The 14,494-nt window shown below is 45.1% G+C and overlaps 1 protein-coding gene across 1 annotated transcript; it reads left to right on the forward strand.

Annotated features, from left to right (window-relative positions):
• Positions 1–304: 304 nt before the first annotated feature.
• On the forward strand, positions 305–14,325 carry LOC142584427 (uncharacterized). Its single transcript, XM_075694579.1, has 6 exons — positions 305–460; positions 6,330–6,442; positions 7,087–7,155; positions 9,961–9,996; positions 12,967–13,032; positions 13,615–14,325. The coding sequence occupies exons 1-6, from the start codon at positions 319–321 to the stop codon at positions 13,705–13,707; spliced, it is 519 nt and encodes a 172-aa protein (XP_075550694.1). The 5' UTR covers positions 305–318; the 3' UTR covers positions 13,708–14,325.
• The last annotated feature ends 169 nt before the right edge of the window (positions 14,326–14,494 follow it).

Raw genomic sequence — 14,494 nt, forward strand, 5'->3', positions numbered from 1 at the left:
AGTGTGATGATGAAAGAAGAGGTAATCAAGAAATAAAATCCGACATCCACCGTCAAAAATCGACAGAAGGGCAGCTACAGAGTACGAATTGAAGCTAGTCTTCATGCTCTGCCATGACTTGCTGCATAAATAAATGAAATTAATGGCATAAAGCCCGATTCTGCACGCGGAGCCTGCCGGTCCTCGCTATTAATCACACGTGAACGGCTGTTTGATCAGGAGACCGTATAGCCTTATGGGAAGAGTAATATTCTTGCTCTCTGCTACTCCAACATTTTCTCCTCAAATTATCCGGAGCATTAAAGCCAGGACCGGCAAATGGTCAGACTGCGATCTGAAAAACAAAGCTCTTTCTCACATCTTCGGAAGGATATAGTAAGCAAAATGCAGTGGAAGGTGTTAACGCTCTTGATGGTGGCACTTGGAAACGACGTCTTTTGTTGCAAGCCCTTCGAAATGTGTGAGTGTCTCGCTGTTCAATCAATATATAGATGGAGAACCCGCGCGTGCATCTCAAGTGGCATAGATGACGTCAGAGTAATCGCCCTGCGACAAATCCTGCCACGCGTAGATATTACGTAGCGTACTCGGTGTCATACATATGCCACAACTAAAGTTATAAATGTGCCGGTAACTGCTTTAAGCTGACGAATACACGCGCTATAGTAACGCGCGCACATCGCACACCGCTGTTTTGGATCACCATACGTCCACAATCATACGCAGTGATGCGGAAGTAACTGCCAGCGAATTCAATCTGAAAGCCCGGCACTATATGCTACACGGAGTGCCAGATAACTTCAAAGTCTCACCAATTCGAACGACAGTATCAATATTCGCGCCGAATAGCCTTCAATTTATCCTTATCGGGTCGTTGTTAACGGGGAAAGCGCTTAGTGCACTGCACTCCGCGTGACAATAATGTGATACCGTATGAAAAGCTTATTCTATACCGCCTTCATAGATTACGAGAAGGCGTTCCATTCACTAGAAATGCCACTGGTCATGGAGGCACTGCATAGTCAAGAAGAAGCGGAAGCATACGCGCGTGTCTTAGCAAGTAACCATGAACATTCTACAGCTACCTTAATTCTTCGCGGGAAAAGAGAAAAAAGTATGCCACATAAGAAGGACATTTGGCAGGGCGGCACAATCTCTCCAATTCTTAAACCATGCTTAAAAAGCATGCACTGCATGCTTAAAAGAAGCGTTCAATGTCAGATTGGGAAGGATTGGGGGTCAACGGGGAACACCTCAACAATCTGAGGTTCGCGGAGGGCACTGTCCTGTTCATCAATGCTGGAGATGACTTGCATAATTAACAATAGCTTGCATCAGATGACTTGCAAAATGAAATAGCTTGCATCAGATGACTCGCAAAATGAAATCAATAAAAGAATACAAATGCTTTGGCCCACATACGTCAAACATTAATACCAAGTCATTAGCGGTTCACCGCTATGTTTGACAAGAAAGGTACGTAACCATTGCGTTCTACCAGTATTAAAGTACAAAGCAGAAGCTCGCAGGCTAACTAAGAAGCTTGAGAAGAAGTACCCCGCAACGAGCTGTTAGGAGGATAAATGTTTTGCGCTACTTTAAGAGACAGGAAGTCGGCGGTCTGGATTACGGAGTAAACGAGGGTAGCCGATATGCTAGTTGAGATTAAGAGAAAGAAGTAAGATTTGGGCAAGCCGTGCAATGGGTAGGGCAGATAGCCAATAATCTATCAGAGTTACAGAAAGGGTTCCAAAGGAAGGGAAGTGCAGTCGAGGACGTCAGAGAAGGAGGTGGTGAGACGAAAATTAGGAAATTTGCAGGCATAGGATAATGTCAGCTGGCGCACGGTAGGCGTAATTGGAAATCGATGGGAGAGGCATTCGTCCTGCAGAGAGCGTGAAACAGGCTGACGATGATGATCCGGAGAACGCTACAGCTGCACTCTGAAAAAAAAAAAAGCAACAAAAAATAGGATACGCCGATTCAACGCACGCGCTGAAAATGTCTTAGTATGTGTGAGACCTAGGGTATTAAAAACAATTAAATTCTGAGGTTTTACGTGCCAAAAACCATCAGATATGATTATGAGGCACGCCATAGTGGGGGATACCTGGCGTTCTTTAACGCGCGCACACAATGCACGGTTCTCGCATTTCGTCCCCATCGAGAAGCGATGCTTGGCAAAACAGTTACTTCAATGCCATGCAGCTAAACGCGGTGCGCACAGTTGATGTTTGGTTTCATTCCACGAAACGTGCCACCTCATGCAACCTTTAGGTTTATGCACTACACCAGCCACAAGCGGTGACGAGAATGCTATAGCACCAAAGTACTCGGATACACACTGCCAGACATCGACGCGTAGACGTCACGATGACGGGGTCGATGTACGATGCTTGTCGAGTGGACAATGGCGATTAGAGGTGCATTCACAAAGAGCGACACATATGTATATGTAGATACGTTTAGTGATTTTATAGCCCTTGTGGGGGCACAGTGGCACGTGACCCATTCTGGTGGATCAACCAAGAATGGGCCCACACCCAGTGGCGCACACACCCAATGGGCCAAGAACGAGACAGCGACTGAATACTACGCGGTATTCCATTTAGAGGTATGTGTGCTTTGGATATATACCCATGAGCCGACAACGTATGTGCAGGTTTAATGTCCTGAGTTACTGTTTGATTACGCAGAACACAGGCACGCTCGCTGGCACTACTTCGTCGGTCACCGTCCAGTGCTATATAAGCATGTGTGCTGGAGTTTGCATAAGGCACTCGTGTAACATTTATATTCAGTAATATGCACATAACATATCGAGCGGGATACTGACCTATAGCAGCAAAGAGCGCATATACAGACTTTCTTTTTTCGTTTCAGTCGGGAAGAGTTGCCACAAGGCCCGACGAATAAAAGAAAGTTAAATAAAATATTCCAATTCTGCATCGTGCAATAGCATCAGCAACGCAAACTTGCCCATCGTCCAACGGTTGTAGTCGTCGTGTACGTGGCGCTTCATTCCAGCCTGTTTAAGCCTGATCGCTCGCGTTCCATGACACTGCGGGTTATGTTATGATCGTACAACGCACTGAAATGCTGCTAGCTATCTAAATACACTTACCTAGGTGGTGAACAGAGCAGCAGCATGACGTCAGTGACGTCACGCGAATATTCCATATGGTAAAGTTATACAGGCCTCTTCGATTTGGCCGCACTTGCTGCACTAGTTCCGTGGCGGTACCCTGCTACAGTACAGTGCCAGTTCAGAAAGTTTAAGTGCAGTGCCTGCAATGGTGCTGCACCTTATTCCGAAAATAGAAAAAAAAATACAGCAGATCCAAAGAGTTGGAATCTATATACAGCGAACCTATCTGTGAGTACATACAGAGTTGAAACATGAGTACACACACGCATGCAAGCGCGGGTGCACAGAAATTGCACCAAGTTTTTTTTTTTTTTTTCGTTAAGAGGAGTAGCTGACTACTAGCGAGTACGACGGGTGCCTTGAGCGCATCATGGTTTCAGAGGCAGCATGCGCATGCGTGCATAGCTCACTTCGAAAACATTCTATCCGCAAGAAGCTTTTACTTCCTCATTACCGAACAGCCGCGGATGCACGAAGGCGAGCTTTCTGTTTCTTTTGTTATTCTTTCCCCAGCACGGGCGGCGCCGCCGCAGATGCGCGGAGGCAAGCGCCATCTGGTGATGGTTCAAGCAAAACAGCGGCGCGCGCGGCGCGTACTGCGCTGTGATTGGTTGGCGCATTCGGCAAGGGAACAACAGCCAGGCAGCAGCCACGTTCACGAACCCCGGCCTAGGTTCGCAAAGGAACGCTTCGCTTTTAATTGAGAAATACAAGCATTGTCTGTTCGGCGCATTTCGCACGTATGTGGCGCGTTGTGCCATAGCCTTTATCGCCACGTCGTTCTGCGGGCGCTTCTTGAATTGGTGCCAGAGTATCGAACCGGAACTGGACCGAAAATCGGAAGAACCACTATTTTTGCTCGAACCGGAACTTAACCGGAACGTTGCGATTCCTATTACTCCGAAGCAAAACCGAAATGAAGAAATAATGGTTTTCGGCTGAGGTTGGCCACCTTTCCTGGAGCTTTTCATCCATGCATCGCCTTCGCTTTCGGCTCAACTACGCTACCTCATTTTTAAACACACGTCATGTTCTCGTGACTTTGAGAGCAGCAGCGCCGTTGTGCCGTTTTCGGCGCATTGCGTCAAGGGCAGGCTATAGGTGCTGTGTTAACGCGACAGTATTTGCATCGCATCCGGTGCGCGCACTCGTCGACTGCGATGCGCGCAAAAATACCCAAGACAGCGGAGCGCACATACTTGTTGCTTGTCCCCAGTATGACTCTAAACAGGAAGCATAAATCTCTTCGTTAGCCTCAATTAACAACACGCCGTTCAGTGAAAGAAGCGGCCGGGCCGGGCATATTGACCGGGCATATCAATGAAGCGAGTCATCAAGACTCTCTTAGAATATTTAGTTAGCACAGGCCTAGATTTGAGGCGGTGCACAGGGGGCCTCGAACGCGAACGTGTATATAATCGCATCTCACTTCGCTGAGCTTGTTTGTTTGGCTTTCAGGTATGCTGTGCTCAAAGTTTGGCTCCTGTGCGGACACGTTTTCGCAATCTGACAGCACCTCCAATTAACTTAATGCAGGCGTGTCGTGAACAGTTTCTACTAATTTGCGTGCAGCAAGAAAGGAAGGTATTTTGTTTCCGTTATCGTAATAATCACTATCATGATAGTACTACGTCGGGAGGACAGAATGATGGGCTTGGATGTCTGTTTTTCTTTTTCTTTTTTTGTTTTGTTTGTTTGTTTGTCAGAGAACGCGTTCGATGAGAAACACGTGCGAAAAAACGCAGTTTAAACGCGTCACGTGACTTCACCGATCTGCCCTCAAGACCACTCAGGCATTGAACTTGTACCTCACTTTTTCGTGCCAGCTATAAGTTTGAAGTTCATTCTGGTAAAAATGCATGTACAAAGGCGGGTATGATATCGCGCAGGAGGAGGTCCGCTATGGAAACACTGTAGGGAGACCTCCTATAATGTTACATGAAATTTAAAACTACTAAACAGCAAGAAAGGTTGATGATGATAATAATAATAATAATAATAATAATAATAATAATAATAATAATAATAATAATAATAATAATAATAATAATAATAATAATAATAATAACTGTTACAATGAAATACCAGAAGTGACACAATTATCAATACAATAATTAAACAAGTACAATAATCTAAGTTATTTAACAATTCTCGTCATTAAATAGTCATTATTCAGCACAAAACGATAAAGCTTAGGTTATTTCACTGATTACAAATAAAATTATGAAGCAAACGTTTAAATGATGACACAGAAATAGCAGTTTTAATATTACAAGGCAAAAAATTATTTCATAATTTAATTAAACGTCCAACTCTTCGGTTATCGTAGTTAGCGTGACCTTTTGGAAGTAGACAATTGTTGTGTAATGTTGTAAAAGCGTGTAATATTTGTTTTGGTAAGTCCTTGCATGAAAACAAGTTTTAGAAGATGATGGTCTTTAATTGCTCGATATACAAATACGTAAACATTAAATTTCATAAGTAATTCAGAGTATGTTAAGACAGTGGTACAGTTCAGTAACATGTGATTTGCGATTACTCCTATAGAGTAATAATAAGTATGGCGTGATTTTGGACACGTTGTAAGGAAGAACATGGGAGTGATAGCTTTCACCCCATAGTTTTGATGGCTATAAATGAAAGCGTAGCATAAACAGAGTAGGTAAATCAAAATAACGTCTTGGGGGGGGGGGGCTTTGAGTATAATCCTAATCCAGTATGGTTTTTCTTTGTAGTTGATGGATGAAATGTTGTAGGAACTATAGGAACTGTATTAGCCAAAGCGAAAGATATTTAGGACCGCGCACCATTATTCAACTAGCGCCGTGTCATGTCGTCTGCTACCGAGAGCTTGCACCATGCCTGCACTTATAAAGCAGCGAATGCCGGAGAACCGTGGACTCGCGCAGAACTTGCCCAGCACGAAGCCAAATCCAAGAGCGCGGTGCCGGCGGCTGCAGAAGGCGCAGTCAAGCCGAAAAGACCTTATGTTAAATTTCCAACTACGTAGCGACCTATCCGGGCCGTGCACTTTGTAGAGCAATCGGTAATGAAATCAATCAATCAATCAATCAATCAATCAATCAATCAATCAATCAATCAATCGGTCGGTCGGTCGGTCGGTCCATTCGCTTGCATTGACTATTAACGCCGATGGTTTCTGCGCAATATTTTTTTTCAGCACACGGGAAGAGGCTTCTGGAACTGAAAGCAAACTTTGGAAAAATAGCCGGACAGTGCAAGAAAGAAATTCACAACCTATTGGCACTGCTTCAGCGTGGAGACCTGAAGATGGTACGCAATTTCTGTCTAGTAGATTTGCGTGACTCTTGTTTGCCTATGTTTTCTGCTTCCTGTAAGCCTCCGGAAAGAAAATTTAGAATGAAGGTTTTTCTTTTTTACTGTCCCCAATGTTTTAGATGAAACTGGGCGGAAAAATTAATTCTGGGGTTTTACGTGTCAAACCCACATGTGATTACGAGGCACGTCGTAGTGAGAGACTCTACGTGAATTTTGACCAACTGTGTCCTTGAACGTGCACCCAAAACACCGCGGTAGCCCAGTGGCTATGGCCCTGAGCTACTGAGCTCGAAGGTTCAATCCTGGCCACGGCGGCCGCATTTGGAAGCTGGCGAAATGCAAAAGACGCTCGTGTACTTATATTTACGCGCACGTTAAAGAACCCCAGGTGGCCAAAATTAATACGGAGTGCCCCCCCCCCCCCCAATGCGGCGTACCCCATAATCAGATCGTGGTTTCGTCACGTAAAATCCCCAAACCTTAATTTGATTTAACCACCTTTCTTGGCCCCTCTTTATTCACTGCTGTTACTCGCAGTCACTGATTGGTGCTGCTTGTACCGCTACACAACGTTACTTCCTTTTTCCCTCCATCGCAAGCTCAAGTGCTTGTCCTGACGGCGGCTTGCTTTTTTTCAGGGAATGGAGGCATTCTGCAGAATGCACAGCACATGTATGGAGTCGGTAGAAGGCGACAAAGCGAAAGAGGTAACCGATTGCAGCTCCTGACGAGAGCTGCCGTATTGCGTGAGAGCTGGATCAACACGGGGGTGGCGGGAGCCGTCGATTTAGCAGCGCCAAATCACGCCGTGCTATAGGACTCAGCATCACGGCATTCGGTGGCGATTAGCCATGTCGTGCTCGGTTCACGAATCGAAGAACTCAATCCGCCATGTATGTCTGGCTGTACGCACGTACAATGAGCATAAATTCAAACGCGAACAAATCGAAAGCGAATGCGTCCTTATGCCTGAAGCTTAGCCTCTACCTGTAACAGTGGCTTACTTCAGGCTCGAAAAATTTATGTTTGAGTCCACACCATGCAAGAAACCGGCTAAAGAGCAATTTCACGTAACACTTGCATGTAATTACACATAAGAGGTGTTCAAGTTAGGTTTATCCTGTTCATGTTTCAATTTATGCTGATGGTATGTATGTATGTATGTATGTATGTATGTATGTATGTATGTATGTATGTATGTATGTATGTATGTATGTATGTATGTATGTATGTATGTATGTATGTATGCATGCATGCATGCATGTATTATGTATGCATGTATGTATGTAAAATTAGGTCTGCGGCAACGCGCAAAGTGGAGTAAGTTTCATGAAAGGGAAGCAAGTGAACATGAACGGGAGACGATGGAATACCAAGAAGCCAAAGAGGAAACCCCTTTGGATTTTTCAGAAAACTTCTCAGTTTAAGAAAAATTTGTCGTGTTCTGGTGATCAAACACGGGACTAACGCCTTTCCGGGGCGGTCGCTCTAACATCTAAGAAGCTAAGCGGAAGGCTAGCAGGTCGCAGGGCGAGCCCGAATTATTCGACACATAGAAGTACACGTATGTGTGTATATGTATGTTAGGTGCGTTCGAATAGTCAAATTTCTGAATCGAACCGAATACGAATATTCGCGAAATACGACCTCCCAATTTTCGAATCGAATATCGAACATTTGTTCATTCCTGAAGCAACATAAAATACAAAGTTTTCGCAGAGTACATTTGGTAAAAAATAGGAGATCAGGCTTATATATATTCACACATGCATGTGATACTGTTAACAACTACACGTGCGAATAACTGCGATGCTTGCAAATTATAAGTAACTGCTTTCAATTATATAGGGCAGCACATCCATCACATCCATCGTTCTGTCTCCATTTAATTCGTTGTAACGCAGGCACAACGACACTGACATAAAAGGCACATGAGCCAGCACACAGCGGTAACTTCCAACAACAAATTTATTTCCAGTTTTCGCTGCCGTACTTACACCACTCAAAACGTCATAGGACACGTGTACATTGGTAGGGAAGCACAAATGAAATAAATGAAGCCACAAGCAGACACCTTTCAGGCCACACTGGCTTTTACGGGGTATTCCGGTTAACGCGCTGAAAACATTTGAGTTCTTTAATAGATAATAATGTCGAGGGTTTACTAACGCATGCGTCACCAAAAGTTGCTATGTTTCTAGCTTTCATAGAACACACTGAAGGGAAGGAGGAAAAGGCAGTCATATCCCTTCCCTTCAGTGTGTTCTATTGCAGAGGCGTCCCAGTGAGTATATATGTACTCACCAGCTGCAATAAATCAATAGCTTTCATAACCAAGCACGTCATTTCGCACTTGCTTCTGTCCATAATAATTACTTCTTTTAATCTGGGTCGGAAGTCGGCATATATTGTAATAGAGGGCAAGGGAACTACCACACGCCACGTTCCTTACTTTGTTAATGTGGTCACGTGACCTATTATTCATGCATATACCGGTTTGACGTATGCAACTCTTTCCACAGGTGAGGGAAATGCTGTATACGACAGTCGTGGTGCAATCGCTGAATATGTTCTCATGATTTTTTTTTTTTCACGCGCTGTGCAAGCGATTCCTTCTGGCCTCTTCCTCGTGCGCGGGCTTGTTAATTTATTAGGCGCCGAACAAAAAAAAACGAGATTAATGTTACGCTTTCGAGAAATCTTTCCTTAGACTGTGTGAGAAAGCATGTATGTACGGGATGACGGCAACGTTCATCTAGTCAATGTCGATCAGTCAATGTCATCTAGACAACCTTGTACCAATCACTTGCTCGTAACCTTTTCCTTGTGCTTTCTTAAGCAGTCCTTTCGCGACTGACACTTCACTGAAGCACATCTTTGCTATTCCCATCTTTACGAGATGTGCTTCAGTGAAGCAGTAAAGACGTCATGCCGGCACCTCATGCACAATGGCTTCGGACAAGAAGTCGGGCGTTTTAGGCGATGCTGCATACCCTGTAGTCTCAAAAAATGTGAAACCCCAGAAAGTGTATTGCAGCAGTGTATTTTAATGTTCCTGCCTTGATTACATCATAAAAAGCCAAAAACACTGACACCAAGGACAACATGGGGGAAATTACTTGTGCTTAATTAATGAAATAAAGAAAGGATAAATTAATGGGAATTAAAGTGGATGAAAAAACAACTTGCCGCAGGTGGGAACCGAACCCACAACCTACGCATATCGCGTGCGATGCTCTGCCAATTGAGCTACCGCGGCGCCGTTTTCCCATCCATCCACTTCGCACGCGAAACGCGAAGGTTGTGGGTTCGGTTCCCACCTGCGGCAAGTTGTTTTTTCATCCACTTTAATTCCCATTAACTTATCCTTTCTTTATTTCATTAATTAATCACAAGTAATTTCCCCCATGTTGTCCTTGGTGTCAGTGCTTGTTGGCTTCTTATGATATGACTAATAAATATCGGGCCCCTCGGTTAACCCCCTTTCTTCTGCCTTACTTGTACGTTTCCAGGTGTTCGACTGCTGGGGTGTGGCGCTTGAAAACAAGGTACGTGGACAGAGTCGCGACGACGTGGATCCAAGCTCCACTTCTGCCACAGCAATAAAGCTGCACTGAATGTTGCTTGTAGCAGTACAGCCGATGAGAGGCTGTAGAACCGCCACAGCAATTCAAACGGCGCAGCGCGACTGGGATGGAAACAAAGAAACACAACCACATCACAGCGCTTGTGATGTGGTTCCTTTGTCTCCGTCCCAGTCGCGCTGCGCCGTTTGAATAGCGATGAACCAACATGCCCAAATCAAAGGCTTACCGCCACAGCAAACCAGTTTGGAGGCAATGAATTCTGCGTTTTTACGCGCCAAAACCATGATTTTGATTATGAGGTACGCCGTAGTGGGGGACTCCGGGTTAATTCGGACCACCAGGGGACCTTTAACGCGCCCCCAATGCGAGGGACACGGGCGTTTTTGCATTTCACCTCCATCTAAAATGCGGCCGCCGCGGCCGGGATTTGAACCCGCGACCTCTTGCTTAGCAATTTCGGGACTATGACGACATACTAGATTAGCGATGCGTTTTTAAGGAAGCTATGCAACACCACTGGGCTGTCTGTTTCTTTATTTTTTTTTTTCGTGTTTCAGACCTTCGTAATCTTTCGTGCAGATGTTTCTGCAAGAACACTGGCCATATGAAAGTTAAATGCCCCAATGCCAGGCTTCCTCGGGTGAATACCTGCCAATTTCTAGAATAGTAACGTATTTCAGACGAATGTATCTTTATTAAACTGAATACTGTCTCGGATATACTGAAAAAGAAAAATTATGCAGATCCCACGCACTGTGGGAATCGATGTAAGCGAAGGTTTCTGTGCTGGTTGCTTTGATTGACGATAATCGGCACTGATGTTGACGGCTAAAGCTTAATTTGCTCCAAAATTGCCGCGCGACTGGCCGCTCGAGGCATGTTGCGCGTATTCGCGGGCTTCTTTCACGCTCGACCCGCCGTGGTTGCTCAGTGGCTATGGTGTTAGGCTGCTGAGCACGAGGTCGCGGGATCGAATCCCGGCCACGGCGGCCGCATTTCGATGGGGGCGAAATGCGAAAACACCCGTGTGCTTAGATTTAGGTGCACGTTAAAGAACCCCAGGTGGTCAAAATTTCCGGAGTCCTCCACTACGGCGTGCCTCATAATCATAAAGTGGTTTTGGCACGTAAAACCCCAAATATTATATTATTATATTTCACGCTCGGAAAAACACTTCTATGTAGCACGTACTGAGCAACAGAAAGCTGTATCGGGAGTTTTTCATGTCGCTCTACAATATTCCCATTGACGCTTTTCATCTAACTTGAAGAAAGGGGGAACCGGCGAAACACAAAGGACGCGCACACAAGGAAAAGGCGTTAGACACGGACGGACGCTGTACTTTCAACTGTACTTTATTGAAATTTACATTGCCCCATATAACCTCCGACGCATGCGCATCTTCAACTCTTCCCAAAACCTGTGCATGAATGTCGATGTTTGAATAATCATATTTTACCTACCCGATAGGTAAGCACGTTCTTTGTTTGTAAAACACAAAGACGTATCACTGACACAAATTTCTTTCTCTTTTCCAATGTGAAACGCTCCTAAGATTTCGCGCTCGTATCTGGTCTTGCCCTTCCCTAAAATGGTCACACGACCGAACAATGGCGTACTTTTTTGGCACTTATTGCAGCCGTGTCTAAGGCCTTTTCCTGGTGTGTGCGTACTTCGTATTTCGCTGGCACCCCCTTTTTTCAAGTTCATCATGCAACAACTGGCCCAAGCGCTTGCGCTAGTACTTTTCATCTAATTATTATATTTGACAAGTAGTTTAATACTAATTATCTAATTAGGCGGAATGAAAAAAATAATGTGAGTATCTCCAGGCGACGGCAAATAACATTACCTTGGTTCTGTCCAGCTACGGCATTTACATATTTTTGAACTCCAGCTAAAGCTAGCTGGGACAATCTGTATAGCGCGGACGAAAGAAATTGTTGCGTTGCTTCACCGGAGTAAAAAAAAAGGAATATGTCGTCGTGCGTTGCCGCCGTCGCCGCCTCGACCCACACGCTCGAATCAAACACTCATAATTGCTTGACGTAAACACAAAAAATCAAAGTCCCTTTCTTAAAGGAAGACGGTTGAAGGCGAGACTTTCCCGCAATGCAAACTGAATCAAAGTCCAAAGTCAACGACCACGCAACGAACCCAAGAAATGCTGAGCGACCTGATGCTATGCATATGTGATTTTATTGCTTCTTTGGGACTGTATTCTTCTTTTAATTGAAGTTGAATGAAGGCAAATTTCGTTAAGTTGCATAGCCTTCATTTTAGATCATGTAACCGTTGATTACACGCACACACGCTTTCACCGACGACTCTACACTTGCCTTGTGACCGCTGCGGGAGACGGTCACAGGTGTGAGGCGCATAATGCAATGCAGATATATACAGTTCGTCCGGACAGCGTGGCGTCCAACCATCTTTCTTCAAGAAAGCGGCTTTAATTTTTTTTTTCCAGATCCTAAGATCCTAAGCCTCTGTTCACGCGCACTTGCTTTCTCCGATAAGCAGGGAAGCTCAGTTAATCGCGACAGGGGTGGTGTCGTGCCTAGCAGACGCAACTTACGCTTCCCGTGAGCTTTGTGCGCATGCGCTACTCTTGCTGAGCTTGTCGCTTCGCTCCGTTATCAGGCACTGACTGGCCTCACAGTCGACGCTGGGGCGGTACTGCGAATGTAAAACGTAGTGTTCTACGCAGATGTGTAGGTTGGCTTTCCTGCAGTGCGTTTTCGGCGCTCACGGACGAATCAGTGAGACGTAGAGGAAAGCTTCGCTTTACAATGGTTGGTACATTTGGTAACACTTCGCAGAACTCCACGCGCTACTATATATGTGGCTGGCTGCCTGCAAAATGTTTCCCATGTCACCGATTCCCACAGTGCATGGGATCTGCATATTTCTTAGTAATTTTCCCTGCAGGCCTACATGCTACACTCATCTAAGGACTTCACTCCTGCTCAACTCCAAGGCACCAAAGACGTTCTTGTAAGCTGAAACGTGTTCGTGCCTTCGTTTCGTGCCATTTTTATTTTTACTTTTTCTTCAAAAAAGCTTTGCTCCAGACTTTCTCCAACAAGCAGGACGAAAATAGCAAAGCTTCGCAGGCTGCCAATCCATGCACGTTATCGTCACGCTGACGGTAGCTGTAAATCAGTCACCAAGTAACATGTAACGAAGAAAAACTGCAGGACGCAGACCTCACGGAAACGTTGTCGCGCTGTTTAGCTCCAGCATTAATTTGCATAGAAGTCTGAACCTTGAGCAAACGAAAACGAACCTAGGCTCGAAACTGTTCTTTAAATCTACCGATAAGATTGTTGTTGTTGTTGTTGTTGTTGTTGTTGTTGTTGTTGTTGTTGTTGTTGTTGTTGTTGTTGTTGTTGTTGTTGTTGTTGTTGTTGTTGTTGTTGTTGTTGTTGTTGTTGTTGTTGTATAATATAAGCCAAACCGCAAGCGATTCGCCAGTCGCGGTGATCTATGGTAGACGTTGCCTATTACCTAGGAGGTGCTATTTGTCGCCGACCAAAAGAAAAAGAAACGCATTTACCTCTCACATTCTTCTTACAGGAGTGTTTCAAAAACACTGAAGCGGTGGATCTACCAGCGCATGCCCTCGATGACCTCGCTTCACTTTGGAGTCAGTACACGAAGACAGGGTGAAATAAGCGAAGCACAGGGGAAAAAAAACGGCAACAAAGAAACGCGGGGCACAGGACTACCCCTTTAAATTTGGTTTACCCCCCCCAACCCTCCCCCATCTCTTTTCCTCTTTCTTTCGTAAACTCTTAGCTGAGGGGAGAGTTTTCATTTTGGCCGTAGGTCGACGAGTTTTGCAACTACAAGTAATCGGATATGGGTTGCTTTTCTTTTTCACGAGCGGGAAGAAGGGGAAGTATGGCTACCTGTGAGCAAATAAGACCCAAAATTGGCGTACGTACATGTCCTGCGAACAAGTAAGCCCATTACGAGTTCCAATGAAGCACATCGGGCGCCATGTCAGCGACCGCACTTCTAAAACATGCGCTAAGCCGCATGCTTCCACTACTTCTAAAGCCGTCTAATGTATGTCTCGTTAAACTCAGTACAGAGAATGGCATACAATGTACGAAGACGGCTAAGGCATACAGCGTAATATCAAATCAGCACAGCAAGGTCTTCTACGACGACTAGTGCCTCTTGATGCACGACGGAAATTGTTTGCAGTCGAATCTGCGACTATATCGCGAACGAGAGAGATCCAAGAAAGCAGTGGTCCATTGAATAAATCTGTGGAAGAGTTTGCACGTGTATCTTTGAAAAACCTTATTCTCGTCACACTTGCCCGATCAATGGGCACCACGAAATATAAAAACTGTGTCCAAGCAACACGGCTGCAGAGTAATGGAGCAGTAAATATATTTCCACTGGACGGTACGGACGGATGGCGTCCGTTCGTTCTTCAGGCACA

This window comes from Dermacentor variabilis, chromosome 6 (assembly GCF_050947875.1).
Source record: "Dermacentor variabilis isolate Ectoservices chromosome 6, ASM5094787v1, whole genome shotgun sequence".
Classification (NCBI taxonomy): Eukaryota; Metazoa; Arthropoda; class Arachnida; order Ixodida; family Ixodidae; genus Dermacentor; species Dermacentor variabilis.

Bases quoted from the DNA above. Each gene is read 5' to 3' on its own strand.
- LOC142584427 (XM_075694579.1), top strand. From the start codon at position 319: ATGGTCAGACTGCGATCTGAAAAACAAAGCTCTTTCTCACATCTTCGG. The intron at 7,156-9,960 runs GTAACCGATTGC...GTACGTTTCCAG, and splicing joins AAGGCGACAAAGCGAAAGAG to GTGTTCGACTGCTGGGGTGT. The intron at 9,997-12,966 runs GTACGTGGACAG...TTTTCCCTGCAG, and splicing joins GTGTGGCGCTTGAAAACAAG to GCCTACATGCTACACTCATC.